Here is a 22,256-nt window from a genome sequence, read left to right as displayed (position 1 = left end):
TAATCCCGTGCAGAAGTGTGTGTTTAGCCCTAAATGCTGAACTCAGCTGTGTTTGTCTAACAGCCGTCTTCTGCGCTGGATTTGCTCCGATCTGCCAAACCTTGGCTGGGTTCTTTGGGTTTGTTGCCTTCAATCAGAACCTGTTTTTTGTTTTTGTGGTCCAGTTTCTGGTCAGGCTGGAACGGCGGCCAGACGGTTTCACACAAATTCCTTTTCATTCAGTTGGAACAGAAAGAAAGAGGGTAAGACAAAAAAAAAGGGGGGGGGGGAGTGAAAAAGGGAGTGAGTCAGAGGACCAGGAGTGACAACAATCCACGGCCCACAGCTTTTTCAGTCGGATGCAAACCACCCCTTTATGCGCCATTCACTGTCTGCTGCCCTCCCTTCTCCCTGCCCCACCCTGTGGCCTCTGTGTTCTGGACTTGGGGGCAGTTCTTCAACTATAAAAGCCCAGTTTGTCCCCTCTGTGAGCCCATTCCCCCCGTCATGGAGAGCCAGAGAGTCCAGTCCTCCTACAGGAAGCGTTTCGGGCCTCAAGGCCCGGGCAGTGCAGGGGGAAGACTATCGTCCAGCCGCCTCTCCTGGCATGGAACCCCTCGAAACATCTCCATCTCCAGCCCCATATCCCGGACCTCCCTGGGCTCCTCTACCGCGGCCCTGCTGATGGGGAGTCCAGGGGATCGGCTGGACTTCTCCGCCGACTCCCTGCTGAAGGCCCAGTACAAGGAGACGCGCACCAATGAGAAGATGGAGATGATGGGCCTCAACGACCGCTTTGCCAGTTACATCGAGAAGGTGCGCATGCTGGAGCAGCAGAACAAAGTGTTGGTGGCAGAGCTGAACCAGCTGAGGGGGAAGGAGCCCAGTCGCCTTGGGGACATCTACCAGGATGAACTCAGGGAGCTGCGGCGGCAGGTGGACAACCTGACCACAGGCAAGGCTCGACTGGAGATCGAGAGGGACAACCTGGCTGCAGATCTGGCCACGCTTAAGCAGAGGTAGGTGTGAAAAAAGGTGGTTAGTGCAGGGTGGTGCTCAGAGATAACCTTTATCCTTTGTGTCTCTTGTTTGGAACAGAGCTGTGGTTAACTGAAAATGTAACTTTCAATTTCAAATTTCTGAAAAAATACCCAAAAATTAGAGAAACTTAACTCTTTTTTTAAAACACATTTTTATTTTCAAAGGATAAATTTGATTTCAAATGTATTGCTTTAGAATTAAGTCCAGTTTATCTGGATTAGGTTGGAGAAATCCTGGCACAGGGGAAGAAAACGTTTTCCTTTTTTTTAAATTACAAGAGCATTTATATGTAGATTCTTTTTGAGAGGGGGGATTTGTTAGAATGCAGATCTCCATGGTCCGCCTGAGCTTTGCTACTGGATCCCTCTATACAAGCCTGATCCCGACTGAACCCCTCGTCAGCCCCGAAAGAGTGTGGAGGAATGAGGCCAACACAATGGTGGCCCTGCACAAAGAGAGCAGCCGGGGAGATGTTCTTTGAAGCTTCGCATTTTTTCCTTTGCGGCTGCTTGAATTTATGCCAGAAGTTTTAGAAAGAATGACTGAAGGTCTGGGGGGGGAAAAGGTCTTCAGCACAGTCCTCTTTGCCCTCTGCTCCCTAAAAGACGGTAGGGTGAATAATGATACGGTGGCTGAGAGGGTCAGAGGTCACCTCTTCATTGATGCTGCTCCCATACCAAGACTACTCAGAAAACTCTGCATGAACCTATACAGATGTTGGAGTGAGATCGTTGCGTGTCTGTGTTTGGCAGATGGATTGTGGGGCGATGTCTGTTTTTTTAATTTTTTTTTATTTTGTGTCAATGTGTGTTTGCATCCTCCTTCCCGTGGGAAAGGCCTCTGGCTGTTAGGTCGCAGTGAATGTGTAATGATGCATAAGCTGCCCTTTCAGCTGAGCCTGGCTCCTCCTCCCCTGCACCACAAGGAGCAGCATTAAAAGCATAAAAGTAGCTGATGTTGTGTGAGAACAGAGAACGACGGGGTTATTTGATTCCAGACCAGGGAATCAAACATCATCAGGGAAAAGGGCAGCATGTGCACTTTTTTTGTTTTTTGCCCCTTAGACGATACAGAAATAAATATTTTATTGCACGCTGACAGCGAAATATGAGTTTTGAACGATGTACAAAAATGAATCGTATAATGGAAATAATGTTAATGTGAAACTCAGCCCTGATTCAAACCCAATCTTCTGGGGACCTCAAAGCAGGAACCTTCAGGGGGCCCCACCCCTGAGGATATTGATCACATCATTGTGATGTATAGTTGTGTCTGTCAATGGAAAGGAGAAGGAGATCGGAGAGCCTTTCTTCTTTCACCAATTTTAGCTTGGAGAAAGATATCTCTACTGTTGTTGTGGACATTGGAAAATGACCACAAGAACAGTAGATTAATCAACTAGATTAGCAGAAAAATCTGATTCTCCAACTCACAACTGGATGTTATGTGACGTCATTTCCATAAAGGGCAGGGGCTCAAGCACCTCTAGAGGTCCTGTGTGTGCATAGGACCTCTAGGGTAACGCCTGTTGAAGCAAATAGACTCCACTTGGGTTCCAAAATTACCTTAATTTAGCATCTACTTGGAAGCAAAAACACTAAATCTTTTTTTTTTCCTTAGCTGGAAATAAATTCAGAAATTAAGGGGTTCATGAAAAAAAGCTGCATTTAAAAGGTTGTGTCTCCCTTCAGAGAATCTGAAAGCGATCTGTTCTCTTTTGACAGGCTGCAGGATGAGATTGTGCAGCGTCAGGAAGCAGAGAACAACTTGAACGCCTTTAGACAGGTAATCTTTAGTGTCACTGCGTACATTTTGCGCATTTTAGCACATCTGAAATTTCAGTCTGTTTTGATTCGTGCGTGATATACGTAAAACAAAAGTGGCTTTTGCTTTGGTCAGTCGTCGATGTGCTCAGATGTCCAATGAGGGTTTCGATAGACAGGTCTTCACAAGAATTCGGTTCTGAGCTGTTCAAAATTTTGTTGCTTGAGAATGACGAAGTTTACGCATATTTTAGGAAGTTTACACGCAATTAGTACGTAAATCTTACACAAAAGTGCATGATTTTTGTGTGATGCATACACAATTTTGTGGCTTTCCACAACTGTTCCACTTGTGTCTAATAGTATTAGTCATACATTATGTGCCATTGAAGTATGACTTTTAAATCCTGTATACGGCGCATATATGTTAAAATTACGTAATTGACGCACAAATCACTAATAAATTATTTAGGAACAGCGCAACTTTTCTGAGTCCTCGTGTCGTTGTTCACGCAGGATGTGGATGAAGCATCTCTCAGTCGTGTCCAGTTGGAGAGGAAGATTGAATCTCTTCAGGATGAGATCAACTTTTTGAAGAAAATACACGAAGAGGTTTTTCAAAGCTGATTCAACACAAACATTTAGTTCCTATGTTTGTTTGTTTTCAACTCTTTCATAACTCTTTCTGATCAGGAGCTGCGTGAGTCACAGGAGAAAGTCTTGGCCCAGCAAGTCCATGTTGACCTGGATGTTTCAAAACCAGACCTAACTGCTGCTCTGAGAGACATTCGACTCCAATATGAAAACCTGGCCACCTCCAACATGCAGGAGACAGAGGAGTGGTATCGATCCAAGGTCAGTTTTTCTGACAATTAATGTTCGCAAGCAGAATTTGTTTTACTTGTGTGAGGGATATATTGTCTATCTTTTGGGTTACAGTTTGCTGACCTGACAGATGCAGCCAATAGAAATGGAGAAGCACTGCGCCAGGCCAAGCAAGAGGCCAATGAGTACCGGCGTCAGATCCAAGTGTTGACCTGTGACCTTGACGCTCTCCGCGGGACAGTGAGTCCACAGCCGACGCCGTTTTCTGTTTCTGTTCTTCACTTCCTCATCAAACAAGGGTTTTTCTTCAATTTTCTAAAAGTCCTGTTTTGTCTTTGCCCCTCGAGAACGAATCTCTGGAACGCCAGCTGCGGGAAATGGAGGACCGCTGTGCCATGGAGACAGCCGGTTACCAGGATACGGTGAGCCGTCTGGAGGAAGAGATCCAGGCACTGAAGGAGGAGATGGCGAGGCATCTGCAAGAATACCAGGACCTGCTCAACGTCAAGCTGGCTCTGGACATTGAGATAGCCACTTACAGGAAATTACTGGAAGGAGAGGAGAGCAGGTGAGTCAGAGCACGGCAGATGGTTCTGCTGTGACACGGCAGGCATGACAGACATGTAATATCTTTCTGCTTTTATAGGATCACCATTCCAGTTCAGAGTTTTTCCAATCTGCAGTTTAGAGGTCAGTATAACCCAAACTCTATGTTTTATTTATTTCAATTATTTTAGATGAAATTAGTTTTTAGATATTAGTAATAGAATAATTATATCATAAACCTCACTGAAGTACCTGCAGAAAACACTGTGATGTTGTAATATATATTTAACAGAAGTGTATTTGTGATCAAACAATTATTTATTTTATTGTGAGTTCTGTTGCTTTACTAAATTGCAGACAAATTGAGTATTGGAAATGAAAAGGTTTTGTTAAAAACGTGAATATTTTGTGTGTGTCGCTTTTCTGTTTTTGTTGTTGTTTTAGAAACTAATTTGGACTCTAAAACCCCAGAGGCTCATGTGAAGAGGAGCATCTTGGTTCGAACTGTGGAGACCAGAGACGGTGAGGTGTGTAGAGCAAACGTTGGCACAAAAATGGGGAGTTAACGTTGCACTTCTCTTTCATCCAGGTGGCACTGAATTGAAGTTGGGTCAAGACATCTGGACTAAAAATGCTCTTCCTTGAAGAGTTCGGTCCACTTTTGTATCCTCCAGGTGGGATGTGGAAGTTTTTTACACCCATAATTCAAAGTAAAATGCAATTCTCAATAAAAAATTCATTTTTTTCAAACAATTTTAAAATGCTTTTTTTTTCAATATGAAAAATTACAGTAAAATCAATTGCGTTTTAAATTGTTGTGGGTTTTGGTACCATAATTCAGATGAAAAAGCAGTTTGCAACTGCTCTAGCATTCTTTTTTATATTCAATTCTAAATTGCAAATTGAATCATGTCTGTTTTATCTGTCTATTTTAAATTATTGTGTTTATTTTCTTTTGTGTTTGAAATAAAGAAATTGAAAATATATTTGAATTGAATTGAGAATTGCATATTACTTCAAATTATGGGTGAGACAAACTTCCATAGGAACACCCGGATTCCTGCCAAGAGACGATTCATTACATACTGATGAAAATGATGAGTTTTTCGGTTTGTTCTGATGATGGAGGACACATATATAATATAAAGAAATTTAAGCTTACAATTGTATTTCTGAGTATAAGAAAGCAATTTGAAGGAGCTTACATGTGACAAAGGGCCATTTTTGTTGCACTGCCAATGTTAGGTTGGGGTTGGGAAGGGCTGTAAGCTAGAGCGTGTAAACAAAGGGATGATGGGAAGGGGGTAGAGTTATTCCACGCCCGCAACTCAGAGGCAAATTTTAAATGAACTACTGCCGCCCTGCAGAAAAATTGTCCTATAAAACGACATTTTTTTTATTTTGGTTAAAAATTGCATAATCATAATTAAAAGACCACTGGGATTTTTTTAATTAGATCTAAAGATGATCGGAGTGGGACTTTAAAGGAAAAGAAGAGAAGCTAGAATCCTCTTGTAATAGCCCCTAGCATGATCACAGGGTAGTTGGGTGTGGTCATGTTGGTCATCTTAGAAACTAAAAAAAAAAGGTAAATATGGGCCAAATTATGTCTGATACCTCCCATTCTGTTTGGGTAAGTATTATTAACATCTATTGCTTCTCCTACCCCTCCTTTCAACCTGATGTTGTACTTCTCTGCTATTCCCTCTGGATGGCAACGTTGAACCCCTCTGGAGACTCACGGTTCACCTCTCCAGGGACTTTTCCTATTTTTAACTCCGATCTCTTTTCTTTCCAGATCATTAAGGAATCGACCACTGAGCACAAGGACATTCCTTGAACTCTGCATCTTTCCTCGTTCATCCTCAGACTTTTGACGGAGGACTGTGAACGCTCAGCGTTGCATATTGTTGTTTATCCTGACTCCATATCATCTAGTTTTTGTCATCCCCTCAACATTTGCTGCTTTGTTTTTTTTAATCAACCCTAGCATAACCACCAATGACAACTTAGTGTTTGAAACATTGACTTTGTGCAGTCCAGTCATTTTGAATGAAGTGTGGTGCATTCTAGTTTGAAAACAGGGAGGAAAAGGTTTTCCATTTAGCTGCTTTGAAGGAGATGTAGAGATGTTGTCCTCTAACATGTAGCACTGTGGACGTTGATGTGTGGTTAAGTGTACGTGAAATGTGGCGACAAGAAAGAGACATTAAGAAAGAAAGATATGAGGATGTTTCAGGAAGATAATGTAAGATTGTTTCTCTAGAGTTCATTTATTTCAGTTTGCTACTAAAATGTGATTTTCTCTTTTGTTGTTTAGGCACTACAGATGTTAGTTCCTAACTAGTGAGAGAACTGAGCTGTTTAATGCTAAAGAGGAGGATTTAACTTCTTCCAAACTGGATCAAAATCGTTGCAGCTCTAATGTTAGTTGCTTGAGAATACTCTTGACTCTGCATCAGTTCCAACACCTTCTGGTAAAGACATGATCAGTTCTGGCACTGAAACGTGTGAGGATGGGATGATAGGAGCAGACAGCGAGAGGTTGAAGGTGTGGAACGCTGACGCCACGTGTTCCCTGGAGCCACTATCAGCCTCTCTGTTCCAAAAGAGTCAGCCAGTTCCCGCGGTGCTGGCCTGATACTACAGACAGAGACAAGCGGAGATCCGGCAGTCCAGAACCGGCCTCTGTTTTTACGTCTCTCTGATGGAAGCAGCTCAAACCCTCAGAAACATTCAGCCCATGACTTTTGTTGAAAGTTGTGGCCGAAGCACAGCGGTTTCCATGTCTGCCAAGCCTGTGCTCTTCACCAAGGACACTTTGTTCTTCTCACCTTCCAGCTTCCCTAATTCCACTTTCCGTCTCTTTCCTCTTTTCTATGACACTCCTCGATCCTCTTGTCTTTTGAACATGTTTTGACAGAAATTGCAGCTGTAAATATAACATGTTTTGACAGACAAATATAGCATATGTTTTGTGATCCATAAGGATGTCATTTAAACTACAATTAAAGATTTGGTTTGCTGGGGATGTTTGCCTCTTTTCTGTTTTATTGCAGTGTTCAGTTTTCAGATAACCTGTCCTTAAAGCTCATCCAGATCTTGCAGATGCATCATAGGAACCGGTCCGATTCTGACAGTCAAACCCGCTGGCAGCTGAAGACTGAATAGACTTGAAAATGATTGTTTTAACCCCCCAGGCAGGAACCAACTCCAGGCAGATGGGTTCACTTCTCCTGGTTCATGATGACTGCCACTGTAGGACAGATGAGCTTTAAAGGATCGCAGCACATAAACATCAACGTTTTCTGATCTAACCTCAAATATGGTCTTCTGTTCATTATATTGTTTTCTTTTAATTATTATTTCTTTCACTTTGAATCTGCTTTTTCCCACATCCTTTTTTTGAAGATGATAAATTAAAATGGTTCTTTTTTTATGTTTATATATTATATATATATTTTTTGGCTGCTGTTAAACGAACAAACAACACATTTGTTAACTTAACTTTAAAGCCATCAAGAAAATTGTTGTTATATTCTCTAAGGTTAATTGTGTGGGTTAAGCTACAAAAGTTGTGTTTCTGGGAAAATCATTATTTCAAAATAAAAGGTGGTGTAGCCCTTCTTTCTTTTTTTAAATGATGGTGTTATTTTACTTTTTCATGGAGGGGAAAACATTTAAAGAATATTTTGTTTGGAAAAACTGAGGCAAAAATATTTAAATACAAACTTTGAAGGACTGTATAAAAGTTTTTGTGTGGTTGATAAAAAAAAGTTTTTTCTTTCTTGCCTCTTAGCAAGAATTTATTTATTTATCATAAAAGTTTTTGCTTCAGGTCATAACATACCAACTTTAAGAGGAATTTTTTTTACATTTAATTAATTTATATATATTTTTATGTATTTTACTTACTTGGGAAATACTTTTACATACAAACAGTTCATCAGCAAAATGTTTTTCATGCTCAAACACAGAAAACAAAACATTTCTTGCACTGAGAATTTGTGTTTTAATGTGTCGCTGTCACTAAAAATCACTACAAATACTTTATGCATTACAAGATAATTTAAGAAAAAGCCTCACAAAAACTTTTTTGTGCTACCAATCAGACAAAAATAATGTCTGGCTCCTTTTTTTACCTAAAACCACTTTTTTCTCACATATAGTCCAATATACACTTAACTATAGGAGTTGAGGGCAGAAGAAGGCACAAGTGGGATCTGTTGAGGTTTAAACTCTGATATAGAAGCCCACAATTGTTGAGTAGTGCTACATTGACTGTGAGACGTTCTCAAAACTTCATAATAGTTCCACAAAACACAAAAAAATGTAAAAGTTCCTTTAAAGGATGGGTTTAAAGTGTACATTCTAGTATAAACCAGTGACAAAGTGTGTAAAGTAGTGTGTTTGTTCCCAGCTCCTATCAGGGGAATGAAGGACCGGGGGTCGGCGCTGGAGGCAACCCTGAGCTGAAGGAATTCAGGGCAGATAAAACTCTCAGGCAATTGAGGGTTCGAGCTTCGGCGTCGACCTTTTTCCCAACAAGTTCTTCTCCACAAAAACACAAAGGGTCAAGAGGTGAAAAGAAAGCACATTTTAAGCTTGTTATCGTTCTGAAGTGGGTGTGAGGTGACAGCTGCCGTCATGCGTCCATGCAAAATGTAAAGACGACACGCTGACAGTCACCTTGTGTTCTTGGAAAACGGGCGTTTACACTTCAGCAGCGGGAATGTAAATTCAGAACTAACGTGAACTGTTCTCGGGAACTGAGCAAAAGAAATGCACTCAAACAAAAACCTTTTTTTTTTTACACAAAATAATTGGTTTTCCAATATTTTAGTACACCACGTTGAAATCTAAGGGGCTTGGAAGTAAATGGAAATGTTCTTATGTATTTAATTAAAAACTTTAGCTACATTTGTGCACTGAAGTTCTACCAAAACCCTTCATTTAAAGATGTTTTGGTTGTAAAATTCGAGATCATGGTCACCATGTCGCTGCCCTTTTTTTTTGCAGCCCAACATTCCCGTCTCACTTGGCTCACACTCCCTGCGACGTGTTACGGAAAGTTAATTTTAGGCCTCATTTCATCAAGACCATCAAGATAAAACACACACACATCCACACACACACACACACACACACACAGACACTATCTAACGGTCAGTTGTTCCTCTGATCTCCAAACACCTCCCAGGGTCTGAGCATCTTAATCCCTGAACACATGCTTATGACAGCTTCTTTCTTTTATTCGTGCAAAGCGTAAAGTTGGAGGTACAGGAGCTATACTTTTCAGTTTTTAGCTTATATTTGAATAAAAGAAAATCTTCTTTATTTAAGGTGAATACTATATTTGCCTCAGTGTTTCTGCAAGAACAAAAGCACCTTTGAAAGATTCTCTATAAAATGCCACGCAGCATAAACACTTTTTTTTTTAGCCGTGTGGGACAGTAAAAATCCACTATGGCATCTTTTTTTAAACAGTGTGCAGAATGTTTAGTAAAGAAAGCACTTCCCCAGGTGACCTCATAGATTCAAGTGTCTGCTTTATGTCTAAACAGGCTGCAACTGCCAGGTAAGTGTCTCATTTCAAGTGAAGGCAGAGAGCTGAGGCCTTTATTTATCAGACCAGATTACAGGTAAAAACTGGAGTCGTAAGAACTCACTTTTAGCTTCTTTTATGCTAAAAAAAAAGGATATCTGGGTCTAAAAGTTTTTCAGTGGTTCAAAGCTCAGTTGCTGAAACCTGCAGATGTTGTAAAATTGGCTGAATAAAAAAATTCAGACAGGAAATCTGCAGCTCTAACTGGGTTAGTGTTTGTGTTCGGTTTGTGCTTTTCTCTGCTTTGACAGTTTCTCTTCATGTGTGTATCCAAGTCATCCCTGTGCTGCTAAAAACAGCAGCTCACCTCAGTTTGGAAAATCACAGCTCTGTCTGCAACACTAAGGCTATGACTTCCTTGTTTTTTAGCATTAATATTAGATTATTGACATTATTTGGATTAAATGTCAATATGCATTTGTGGAAATTGTGCTCTCCCCTTTCATTTTTATCCTATCTATGGATTATTATGGAGCTTTAGAGGTGGGATTGGAGTCACAGACAGAAGAGGTGATGTTATTTTGAGCATGGAGACATGTGATGTGATGTGAAGAATGAACTGATGAGGGTCTGCTCTCTGTCAGAGTCAGAACACTCAAGGAAAAAATAAACGTCCCGTTTTAGGATCAGATTTATACTTTTAATTTTGTTTTGGAAGAAAGTGAAGCCAAAAGCCCTAAGTATAGATGTCAACATTTAACAATTTTGCAAGCCTGACTGTTAAAATAAAGGAAAATCTTTTAGTTTTTTTTATGTAAATGATTTTCATGCAGTTAAAGTTATTCAAATTCAAATTCATACAACTTTATTTATCCCCGAAGGACAATTCCTTTCAAGGTAGCTTATGAAAAAGCTGACATTAAATAGACACCTTAAAAACAGAACCACAATTCCTCAATCCGATACAATAATACACAATAAAATAGAAGTGACAGAAAGTTAAAATAAATGTGTTGAGATTATTTTGAAAGGACTGACAGTTTTTGATTCATATGATATGATGTCTCCTCATAAAAACAAGCTGATGAAGAAAATAATGCAGGACATTAATTTTTAAAGTTCCACTCCGATCATCTTTTGGTGTATTTTCAAAGTGTTCCAAGTGGTCTTTTAATTATAATGATGCAGTTTCAGCCAAAAATATTAAAATCTGTGACATTTTTTAGGACATATTTTCTGCAGAGTGGCAGGATTTTTTTATTTATTTTTAGAAATTCACCTCTGAGTTGTTGGTAGAACTGTTGTTGTGGAGTAAGCCTGCCCTCACCTCCCATCATCCTTGCATTTATACACGCTCCTGCTAGCATCATCCAAAAAAGTGCACGCAAACACACGTTAAAATCTCCACACACTCAAAAAAACACAATTGTTATGGCGGTGGGTTTTTAATCAGGGCGTCATAATAAAAGCGCAAAGTGGATGGGTGGCTTTTATTTTGAAGGACCAAAACGCCCCCTTTGGTTTGGTCTGCCAGCTTGACGCTCTGAGCTCTTAACCAGCGACAGCGGGGAGGTGGATCTAAGAATTTGGCTTCTTCTCTGCCATCCTGCTCGTTCAGGATCCAAACTTGACGGAGAAATAACAACCAGACGGATTTTTCCTGTGCGCTCCAGCTCTTCCTCTCAACTTTCTCCAACAACAGGTTGTCGGTCACTCTGCGACTCCTTTTGCGTGTGTCCCCCACCCCAATTTTGTCGCCTAATGGGGCTCAAACTGTGCCTGTCTACTTTTCCTCTCCTCACATAATAATCCGTGTGCAACATCCTGCATCTGCCATCGCCCGGGCAACCAGTCCTCCTGCTCTCCATCATTCGTCCAGGCGCGCGTCGACAGCGGAGCAAAGCTGCCTTTATTTTGGAGGCCGTCACAACATTCGTGTCTTTGTTTTGACTTCTTTCCAACTCGGGAAGTCCATGTGTCGGGTTCGGAATGCCTGTGAGACGCGGTCATGTGGCGCTCCAGAACACCTATTTGGACACAATCATCAGGAAATTCGACGAACAAAGTGAGTGGAATTAGATCTTATATCTGCACAGTCATGTGTGGGAAATGCTCTAAATCAGTTTGTTGCTCAAATTCACCAATCCAACATAAAAAAACTGTTATTATATAAAAGGCCAGTTGGACATCTATAAAAAGTAATGAATGCAGTTTTATTTTATATCTATTGTCTTTAGAAATTTAAAAATGAATGCTTTGTTTTAGACCCTTATCCTTCTTTTTTGTTATTCTCTTTGCCTAAAATGCGACTTAACGTTGGTGATGCTTGAGTTTTTGGTTCACTGCACCTGCATCTTGTTTTTTCGTGTGTGTGTGTGCTGCATTTAGTTCCATGAGCTCACATGTTCTCACTCACCGCAGATGGAGATAACAGAAAAGAGGAAACTCTCATGCAACAGCAAGGCAAACCCAGATGTTGCATGCAGGACTTTGTCTTACTTTCTCTTCTGCTTTCAACAGCAAACTCTTCTTTAGCTGTCCTTTCTGCATTTTCCACTGTTTTTTTTAAAATCCCACAGTACATTTTTAGTTCGAATTCTCAAAAAGATCAGAACACAAACAATTTTTGGCCTCTTCAGCAAGAATCTGCTTAATAGAAACTCTCCTTGTCAGTTGGTTTGGATCACATGGTGTTTGAAATGTGTCATTGTACAGGAATGAGGAAATAACTGACATGGTCATGTAACTCCTGTCTTGTCCCTAATTGACAGAAATGGTTGTGTCAGGACAGACTCCACGTTATCACCGTCACCGGTCAAACTTGGCTGTATACACGAGGCTAAACATAACTTTACCGTCCTGTATAGTTTGTGTCCAAACATGGACCGATTCCTGACTTTGATTTTGACTACAGAGGTATTTTGTTGTAAAAGGGTTTCCACATTGTCCCTGAAGGTGTGTGCACGCACATGCACATCCAGGTGAGTGCACGTGCTCAGAGGGTGACTCTGGACAGCGTGTGCTTTCCATTAGAGCTTTAAAAAGAAAGACGCATAGAAAAACCCTTCTCCTCGTCAGCAAGGGCAGTAAACAGCTGTGTAACCCAGTTGCACCACAGCCTCATGAAGGGGGTAGTTATGGAGGTTATATAGGTCCTCCTCATTCAGCTCGCTGAACTCCTCCATTAGCAGCTTTCAAACAGCCCGACTCCCTTTCGTACAGCATCACGGGAGTTCCTGTGATGCAATGAAGATGCTCGAGAGATTTTTTTTTTTGACCGACGTATCAAGAGTCTGACGGGGCAGGAAAAACCGTTATTGTTGTACCTGACACTGTTCAGTGTCCCAAAGGGGGAGAAATAATCAATGGTGCTTTTTGACCCCCCAGGGCAGGTCACTGCCTGGGAAGAATATACACCAGTGCATTGGGCACAGTTTGTACCCAACCATGCAGGTGACATGCCAAAAAAATAAATAAATAAAGCTATAACGTCACATCTGAAAGGTATCAGCTTATTTAGCAAGAAATGTTACATTTAAAACCCATACAATTAGGCGAAAAAAAGTTTTTTTGTTTAACCTTTTTTATTTAAATCAAATGTTTTTTCATTGTTGTCTTACAATAGAAAATACTACAAATACATAATTCTTTGAGGATACTCAAAAACCTCTATTTTGTTAATTTGAAAACATGATCTGTAATGCGTAAGGATGGATTAATATGAAATTGTAATCTGATTACAATCAATGAGTATTACATATCTGTTACATGACGTTTGTGTCATGTTACTGTTTACTGAAATCCTTCAAAAAAATGTTTTCCGAAGATAATCTATCATCAACAACTCGATTTTGTTACTGCACTTGATCTGATTAGAACCTGCTGATGAAAACTATGCAAAACTATAAGTTTGCTTCCTCCACCCCTTTTCAAGCAATAAACTAAGCTCTTCTTGACTTTAGTAAGTAACCACTGTCTTTAATGAACCAAATTGTATTTTGATTCTTTTTTTTAAGCAATGTATTTTAATATTTCTTTCAATTCTTGCATTATCTATGATAGTAATGAACCAAATCAATTAATCAATTTCTGAAAAAATGATTAACGATTATCTGTGTTGGTGATTTGTCTAGGTTATTTGGAATGGATCAGATAACATTAGTGGAAAGTCATTTTGAAAAGTTGCTTTGATAATTTATTCAGATCCTGTAAATGTCAATGTTGGTCTCACAATAATAAGGGAACTAAGGCTACTTTTTTCCATATTGCAATCTTTTTGCAATATTTAATATATTTTCAAAACACATTGTTACTTTCTGAATCATTCCGACAAGTAGTTTTTAAAAGTTACCTAAAAAAAGATTTAGCAAATATTGTTCACATTTCTGTCTCAAGTATTTTGTGTCACATTTTATTTGTTTGTTTTTTTTTAAAGTATTTTTTAATCATAAATTCAAGTAAATGCATTTTCTTGTTGGGTATATGGATTGACTCCACAAGGCCTGGACCTTCTTTATCATTTTAAAGAGCTTTGAGCTGATCAAAGCATGAAAAGTGTTTTATTTGTTTTTCTCAAATTAAAAAAAATGTTTTTTTCTGATTTGAAAAGGTTTACAATGAAAGTCAAAATGTGAAGTTTTCATGTTTTGAGAAAAAGTCGTCTGAATTTGTGCTGAAAACCCACTAATTAAATGATTCAGACGAGTCTTTGTTGACATAATGAGCTGCAAATTCCCACTTGTCACCTGTGAGCAGGTGTGATTCTGTAGGACTAAAGGGACCACCTGCTCTTCAGTCCCTTTGGGAGCAGCTGTGCTGATAAGCTCCATGCAAAACTGGACTTCATTAGTTCCACTTCAGATTATTGTCAAGCAAAGACGAGACGTTCATTATTAATTGCAGGGATTGTCTGATACTCTTAATGCAATAAGGCGAAAAACAGAATTGAAATTAAGAAGTTGAACCGTCAGTACTGCAGATTTCTGTTTTCCAACATTATCCTCTGTGTTTCTTTTAGAGTTTCACGCTGATTTGATGATCTTGCATCTCGCAGGTCGAAAGTTTCTGATTGCCAACGCGCAGATGAAGGACTGCGGCATCATCTACTGCAATGAAGGCTTCTGCCAGATGTTTGGCTTCACCAGGGCTGAAATCATGCAGCAGCCCTGCAGCTGCCAGTTCTTGGTCGGTCCCGGCACCATGAAGAGCGCGGTGACCCAGCTGGCACAGGCCCTGCTGGGTTCTGAGGAACGCAAGGTGGAGATCCTCTGCTACTCCAAGGAAGGTAAGACTCACAGGGTTGGAGAAAATGCTAGTCTGAGGAGGGTCCGGGCATCAGAAGGTCCTGTGGGTTTTATTTTATTAGATCTCCATTTTTGTGTCGTAGAAGTTTGTGCTTCCATTCACATTGTGTGTGTTGTCACATGACTTACAATTTCTGAATTCATCCTGAGCAAACGTGGCAAAAAAAATCCACCAAAAAGTGCAAAATGGTTCTGATCCCTAAAATCTTCACCAGAATGACGCAGATGGGTTTTTACTTAAAGACCAACTCTGATGAAAATCGTGTTTTTGGTGTTTTGTTCTTATGGCATTTTTCGATGAAGGACATTAAAATTACATTTCTGAGAATTTCTTTAATCATATTATTATGAATCAGCAGCAGACGGAAAATAGCTGTTTGAAAATGAGCTTATTTGGTACGTAAACAAACCACAATGGAAGGGCCACAAGCTCCCTGATCTCCTCATATACTTAGAGAGATGACTAGATCCATGTATGTCTTAGTTTTCCTCGCCTGAGCTGGCATCTGGCTCAAAGCTGTGCGGCTGGATAAGTCCAATTTTGCTCACCAATTTTGTTGTACTGGTGACTCAAGAGTTGAGTTGTGAGGGGCTGTAAGGTAGCAGGAGAGCTTGAAACAGAGAGCTCTTAGTTATGGGTGATGGGAAGGGGGCGAGGGCTTGCTCCTGTCGTTCTGCAGAAACCGTGTCCTAGAAAATGACACAGGATTTTGATTTTGGCACCAGTACTTATTTAAAAAAAAAAAAATCCCTGGAAGCACAGAAAATAGATCAAACGATGAGAGTTGGTCTTTAAAACCCTTTTTCTGACTCTCAGCTTCCTTAACCCTTGTGCTAAAATAAAAATGAAGAAAAAAAATGAGTGAAAAGCACAAATGTAGAGAAAATTGCATATCAGTAATCCTGAACATTACCATCACTGAGAAATTATAGCCTCAATATTAGCCTCCGAAGTGAAAACAATCTTTTTTTTTGTTTGTTTTTGGAAAACTCATTTAATTAAAAAAAAATGAAAAGAATAAACAAAGACGTGTAAAACAACCTAAACAGATCTCCTCTGGGAATTCAAAAACATCCTTTTATATTTAATAAGAAGCAGATGTCAGACATGAGACATGGAGTCTGCTTTGTTGTTGTCATGGCGACGTAATCAGCTCAAATCCACTTTGCATCTGTTTGTTTAGCCTCCTGCTTCTGACTGCGCCGTCATGCTGAGTGAGCACGGAAAAGTGCAATGCAGTGAATGTGGCGTGATTCAGCTTTCCAGACCAATTTTTCTGTCTGTCTTTTTTTTATAACCTTTCAGACATCAGTGAACGCCTCTAAAGGCAGGAACATGCGTGGACCCTGACATGCTCGCCTGATCTGCCTCTCACACACTTTATTTTTAGACCTCACTGATTTTAGGTTGGAGGTCTACTGTACACGATGGAGATGTTTTCTGTCGGCCTCTGCATCACTTCCCTAAAATTCTGTCTCCCTCTCTACAGGAACATGCATACCTTGCCGGGTGGACATCGTTCCGGTTAAAAACGAGGAAGGCCTGGTCGTCATGTTCATCCTGGACTTTCAGGAGCTCATTGATCCGTCCCTCAAGAAGTCTGGCCTCAGACAGAGAGTTACTCAAGGATGGCTTTACTGTAAAGTTTCTGAAGATCTCATAAAAGTTTTGTAATTATTTAGTCTAAGTCAGGGGTCTGCAACCTGAGGCTAGAGCGGCATTTGATTCCTCCATTGAGGCTCTTTGGCTGTGAAAAAAACAACAATTTGAATAAATAATTAGTTTGTAGTTCTGGTTTATTTAGGTTTTGGCAGTTAAAATTAGATTTTTACTGAACAAACTTATGGTAAAAGGTTTCATCTTTTGTCAGAGGGGTTTATTATTACAATGAAGCACATTTTAATACTGTCTGGTGCACAACAGTGTCTGATTGCTCCTCAGAGGGACAGAATTATAAAGCACAGAACTGCATTACCATGAATGGATTACAAAAACATTTGATTCGACTACAATGCTAAGTTTATTTTTAAAAGTATGAAGTTGTTCCAAAGTAATAAAGATAGAAAACGTCATGTTAAACTTCTTATTTCTGGTCAATCTGCTGCAGTAGGAGGATCTTATTTGACACAGGGTGTATTTTATTTTGAAAGGAGCTTGCATGTGCTCCTGTCTAAAGTAGACGAAGAAGAAATTGTTAAATATTGAAAAATGTAACACTGGTTTAACTATTTATTGTAAATATTTAAAAGCGAAATTTTATAAATTAAGGCTGCAAAAGCTTGATGTATTTTTCTATAGACTTTGCAGCTTTCGCTGGTTTTTGGTCTGTAAGAAACGGAACCAAATGGCTCTTTTGGTGTTAAAGGTTGCAGGGCCCCTGCTCTAAGTGCTAGACTTTTTGCTGCATGCTGTTATTGACCCACTCCCATCATCTTTTCCCAGTGATCTTTTAATTGTGATTTTTGTTTTGGCCAAAATTTAAAAGAATTGTCATTTTCTAGGACATAGTTTCTACAGAGCAGCAGGAGTTAGATTACATTTGCATCTGAGTTGTGGGCGGGACTGTTGGAGCGGAGCAATCCCGCCCCCCTTCCCCTCCCCGTTGACGAAAGGTCGGAGCAGTAAGCTTGTGGCCCGCCCAACCTATTTTCTACGTCACAAATAAGCTATTTTCCAAACAGCATTTTTTTCGTCTGCTCCTGATTCACAATGATTTGAGCATGGAAATACTCAGAAGTGTACTTTCAAGCTTAATTCTTCCCCCACCACCAGAAAATTGCCACAAGAACATGTTAAAAACGCCTAACACATCATTTTTATGGGAGTTGGTCTAGAAGAAAACAGCCTGGGAACAAAGCTCTGATGCACTAAAATAAATATTTCAATCACTAAACCTCATGTGTGAAATTGGTAAATGAAAAGTTGTAGTGCGTCTGAGGTGAACAATTCTTTTACCTTTAGGTCAAAACCGCAGACTGAAGACGAAACTGCCGGTCCTGCGCTCAATGCAACGGCCTTCCCTTTCCAAAGATCAGTTTGAAGGCGTGGTCGTGGATTACCTGCAGGTGAAATGTGACACATTTGCACAAATCCAGAGATTGTGAACATTAACCTTCTTCTGTTGTCTGTAGAACTGTGTGGCAGTGGGTCAAATCTGCAGAATCACTGCCCCAGATTGGAAATCTTTGCACTGGTTCCCCCGTCAGCTTTAAGACCGATTTTTAGATTGTTTTATTAGTTTATACATGTCCTAATGGAATCGGATCTTTATTATAATTAGAGTTGCTTTTACTTTATCCCCCTCCATGAACTCCTCAGGTGCTCCAAGCGTCATTCCAGCGCTGTGGGCCTGAGGATGTTAAAAAAAAACTTAAACTCGTCTTTTTAGCTTCGCTTTTAAGTAGTTTTTACGTGTCCTTATATTTAATTTATTTCAGCCATTAGGGGGCTTGCATTATGAATAATATTTTTACTATTTATTTTATGTAAAGTACTATGTGATTCTCTGCAGAGGAAAAATGCTTTGAATATAACGTTGAATTTGAATAATTTTCTGATGTGGTCTCAGCAAAAATCCAAATCCTCATGAAATAAAAATATTCCAGGTGTGGTTTTAATCTACATGTGAGATGATTGGAATTACCTGCACCTGACTGTGGAGCTGTAATCACTTAAGCATATTCACAATCTGGAGTTGATGTTATGTACATGCTGGACTGTAGTTCACATTAATTTCTACTTTATTTTTCCGATTGTAGAAGATCCGACTCAAGAATGGATGGTGCTCAACTTGATGGTTTTCAGTGCAGTCAGTGACTTCTCTAATTCTGTTTCCAAGCCAAACAGTGAGGAAGTTCCGCTGAAAGAGTTCAGGATCCCGTCTAAAGAGAGCTGCATGCAGTCTGAGACAGAGGCTCTGATAGAGCAGGACCTGGATCCTCCGTCTCCAGCAGCCCATTCGGGCACTAAACGCCGCTCACTGCTGACGGACTTCCTGGACCCCAGCACCGCCTTCAACAGGGGGACTTTAACTCGAAGCTGCTCCAGGGACAGCGTCCGCAGCCTCAGACGAGCCTCGTCGCTGGATGACATCGATGGGATGAGGACCGATTGGAACGGCCGACAAGGAGACACCCGAAACAACAGCAGTGAGTGTCTCCCACTCCGATTATCTTCTCATCTATATTAACAGCGTTTCCGTGGGTCTCTTGATTGTGATTATGCAGTTTTTAGCCAAGAATGTAAAAACCTGTGGGGGTTTTTTAGGACATAGTTTCTGCAGAACAGCAAGAGTTCATTGGAAATTCACCTCTGAGTTGTGGGTAGGACTTTTGACCCACTTCTCACTTCCCATTGCTGAGAGATATCTGTTTACATGCTCCCACTAGCTTAAAGACCCTCTAACATCCAACCCAGAATTACTGATGCAAAAAAAAAAAAAAGAAAGGAAAAAAAGGCAAGCAAAGAGTTGTGAGACACCTGGCTTAGACAAGGAGAACAAAGACGTACATGCATTAGGCAATCTACAAGTGGATTTATCAGAATGAGCGGAGCAGTTTTGAACTTAATTTTCTTTATTTATGTCCTACAAAATGAGAAAAATGCCACAAAAACATGTTAAAGACACTAAAGATGGGATTTTCATTGGCGTGAGTCTTTTACAAACTCTAATATGTCACATGTCAGAGCGCTTCTGAACATGTGAAGCCATCAGAAGTTTATTCCAGTTAATTCATAAAATCTGTCCTTGTGCTAAAAAGTTAAACTTCATATTTTCTTCCAGGAAATCTATTAAAAGTACATTTATTTACACTTAAATCATGAGTCTATGTAATAATATTTAGCAATTTTACCTTTATTTTGAAAACCACAGTCAGACTGGATCAGTTAAAGTGACTGCGAATGTTGCCGCCACAGATCTGAGGTCCAGCGCTCCAAACTCCACCTCCGACTCCGACCTGATGAGACTCCGAACCGTTGGCCGCATCCCTCAGGTCACGCTCACGTTCGGCTCCGACGGCATGAGACCCCCCTCCCCCACCGAGATTGAAATCATCGCACCCAGCAAGGTGAAGGACCGAACCCAGAACGTCACGGAGAAGGTCACTCAGGTAACCCAGGTGAGAGGCTCTCTGCCGCCTTTGAAGGTATTTTGGAAGGTTCTTCCCAAGATGGCGTTTAAAGCAAATCCTATACATTTCCTATTCAAAGCTTGTTTGATAATGTCTCCTTTCATCTGACTTCATTAAAAACATAGTCTTGATAATCACACCCTCCCCTTCTTACCATGTCTACATCAGACAAACGCCTATAAATGGCGTGTGCATCTCATCATTGAGAGGCTTAGAAGTCGGCAATAACAGGCTGAAAGTGTGAAAGGATAATCTCACCTGGGGGGCGACTCCTGCGACGGTCGCAGCATAACAACTTCAGCGGCCACCTGTCATGACAGTGCGGTGTGTGCACACTTGCTTTGACACTTCTATATAAATGCACAGTGGGAAAAAATACCCGGAAAGAAGAGTCTTGATGATAATATTCAGAGAAAAGGTGATTTTGTTCCACTTATTTTTAAATATCTGTGCGTAACATATTTGGAGATTTCTTAATTTTCTTGCTTGTTGAGCACTTTCAGTTGATTGCATGGTGGTGTGAGTTGTTTTTAATATTGTTATAAATAGTCAAATGAAGGAGCTGGGAGCTGAAGATGCTAGTAACGATGTCCAGAATGGGAATTACAATCAAAGGGGTTAAAAGATATAAACACCCACTCTGGTCATCTTTTGATTCCTTTTCAAAGCGTTCCCAGTGGGTCTTTTAATTATAATAATGCCGTCTGCCAAAATGTAGAAGCCTGTGTCGTTTTCTGGTTTCTGCAGAGCAACAGGAGTTTATCAGAATTTCAACTCTGAGTTGTGGGCCAGGCTGTTGGGGCGAGTGAGCCTGCCACTACTTCCCATCATCCATCAGTTTACATGCTCTTCCGCTAGCTTTCAGCCCCTCACACCTGCAACCTAACATTACCAGTGCAACAAATTTAGTAATATTGGAGCAAGATGCCAGCTCGAAAGAGGAAAACAAAGACTTACGTGGATCTGCGCCTAATTCACAACTATTAGAAACGAAAATACTCAGAATGCAATTTTGAGCTTAATGTTGTTTATATTGTGACACATGAAAAAAAAATTCTTCTTGTTTTTTTGTCAAAGTGGGTCTTTAAAGATTCTTTATATATTTTAAGAAAATGTTATGGCAAATAAAAAATGAAAACTAGGAATGAAATGTGGGAAAAATTCAGGAAATCTGAACAGAAATAATCACAACAGAACACAAAATAAAAACTAAGGTAAAGTTTTGGATAAATAAATTAAAATAAAAGATTTATCTACAGTAATAAAAATCCCTCCGTTTAATTTTGGACCATGAGAGCAAAATACTTGGGTTGATGCCATTAAATCCAAACTGCAACATATTTAACTTATACATTTAGGGAAGTTGGCTCTCCATATAATTTACCAGCAGTTCTGGACTCTTGTCATCAATTTTTGAAAAGTGTTTTGGCTTTGAGTAGCCTCAGACAATGCACATTCCTGTATGCAGGCTTTGTCACTAATTGGAGATGTGATAGAAGTGAGATGTCACTTCACCACAGCAGCAGGGGATGTGAGTCAGCGCGCGATGTGTGCGAACCTGGAAAATCTAACCGGACAAACGAAGGTCTTCTGCGTTTCATTTTTCCGCTCTGCTGACATCAGAAAGTCATTTGGGTGTCAGGCAAACTTTGTTTTTTACTTTCAAAAAGGAAATTATTGTACCTTTTATTTGTCAACTCATAAATAGATTGACTAATAACTCTTTTATATAAATGTAGCTTCAAATGAAATAATTTGTGAATATTTTCAAACAGCTGAGGGAAGTTGGGCCTTTTTTAGATGAGCATGAAAAACTCCACCAGCTTCTCCATGAGAGCTTGAAATGCAATATTTATTATGAGAGTTATAAAGAATTTTGAAAACTGTCAGCAGTCAGATTTATAATTCAAGGTTCTACAAAACACTTTTTGTCATCTACCTCCTGAAGCCACGTGCACCTAACTGGGTCTGTGAGCTCTTCAACAGAGATAGAAATGAGGAAGTTGGCACCGTTTTTGTTTTAGCTTTCTGGTTCAGCTTATCAGCATTTGCTCTCAAAAACCGCGGCAGCTTTTTGTGGTTTGTTCAGCTGTCAGATGTTTTTAGATCATTGTGGTCAGT

At 40.0% G+C, this 22,256-nt stretch overlaps 2 protein-coding genes across 8 annotated transcripts in view; both read left to right on the top strand.

Annotated features, from left to right (window-relative positions):
* The first annotated feature begins 456 nt into the window (after positions 1–456).
* Positions 457–7,185, top strand: LOC101173548 (glial fibrillary acidic protein). 3 transcript variants are annotated; one of them, XM_011477837.3, is made up of 9 exons: positions 457–998; positions 2,745–2,805; positions 3,300–3,395; positions 3,477–3,638; positions 3,723–3,848; positions 3,956–4,176; positions 4,255–4,298; positions 4,599–4,676; positions 4,744–4,904. In XM_011477837.3, the coding sequence occupies exons 1-9, from the start codon at positions 487–489 to the stop codon at positions 4,797–4,799; spliced, it is 1,356 nt and encodes a 451-aa protein (XP_011476139.3). In that variant the 5' UTR covers positions 457–486; the 3' UTR covers positions 4,800–4,904. The 3 variants fall into 3 exon arrangements, with proteins under 3 accessions (XP_011476139.3, XP_011476140.3, XP_004071234.3); XM_011477838.3 differs by lacking the exon at positions 4,744–4,904 and adding an exon at positions 5,953–7,185 and having other exon boundaries at positions 458–998; XM_004071186.4 differs by lacking the exon at positions 4,744–4,904 and adding an exon at positions 5,953–7,185 and having other exon boundaries at positions 458–998; positions 4,599–4,681.
* Positions 7,186–11,256: 4,071 nt separating this feature from the next.
* The window catches only part of kcnh6 (potassium voltage-gated channel subfamily H member 6), a 29,099-nt gene continuing 18,099 nt past the window's right edge, over positions 11,257–22,256 (top strand). For 3 of the 5 annotated variants that reach the window (XM_011477833.3, XM_011477834.3, XM_011477832.3), the window contains exons 1-6: positions 11,257–11,764; positions 14,753–14,983; positions 16,493–16,642; positions 17,965–18,068; positions 18,842–19,151; positions 19,921–20,123. In XM_011477833.3, coding sequence (XP_011476135.1) covers positions 11,689–11,764; positions 14,753–14,983; positions 16,493–16,642; positions 17,965–18,068; positions 18,842–19,151; positions 19,921–20,123 — 1,074 coding nt within the window. In that variant the 5' untranslated portion in view covers positions 11,257–11,688. The remainder of the gene's footprint in view (positions 11,765–14,752; positions 14,984–16,492; positions 16,643–17,964; positions 18,069–18,841; positions 19,152–19,920; positions 20,124–22,256) is intronic. The other 2 variants (XM_020705085.2, XM_011477836.3) reach the window with 2 other exon arrangements.

Source organism: Oryzias latipes, chromosome 8 (assembly GCF_002234675.1).
Source record: "Oryzias latipes chromosome 8, ASM223467v1".
Taxonomy (NCBI): domain Eukaryota; kingdom Metazoa; phylum Chordata; class Actinopteri; order Beloniformes; family Adrianichthyidae; genus Oryzias; species Oryzias latipes.
This window is presented reverse-complemented; position numbering and strand designations above follow the sequence as displayed.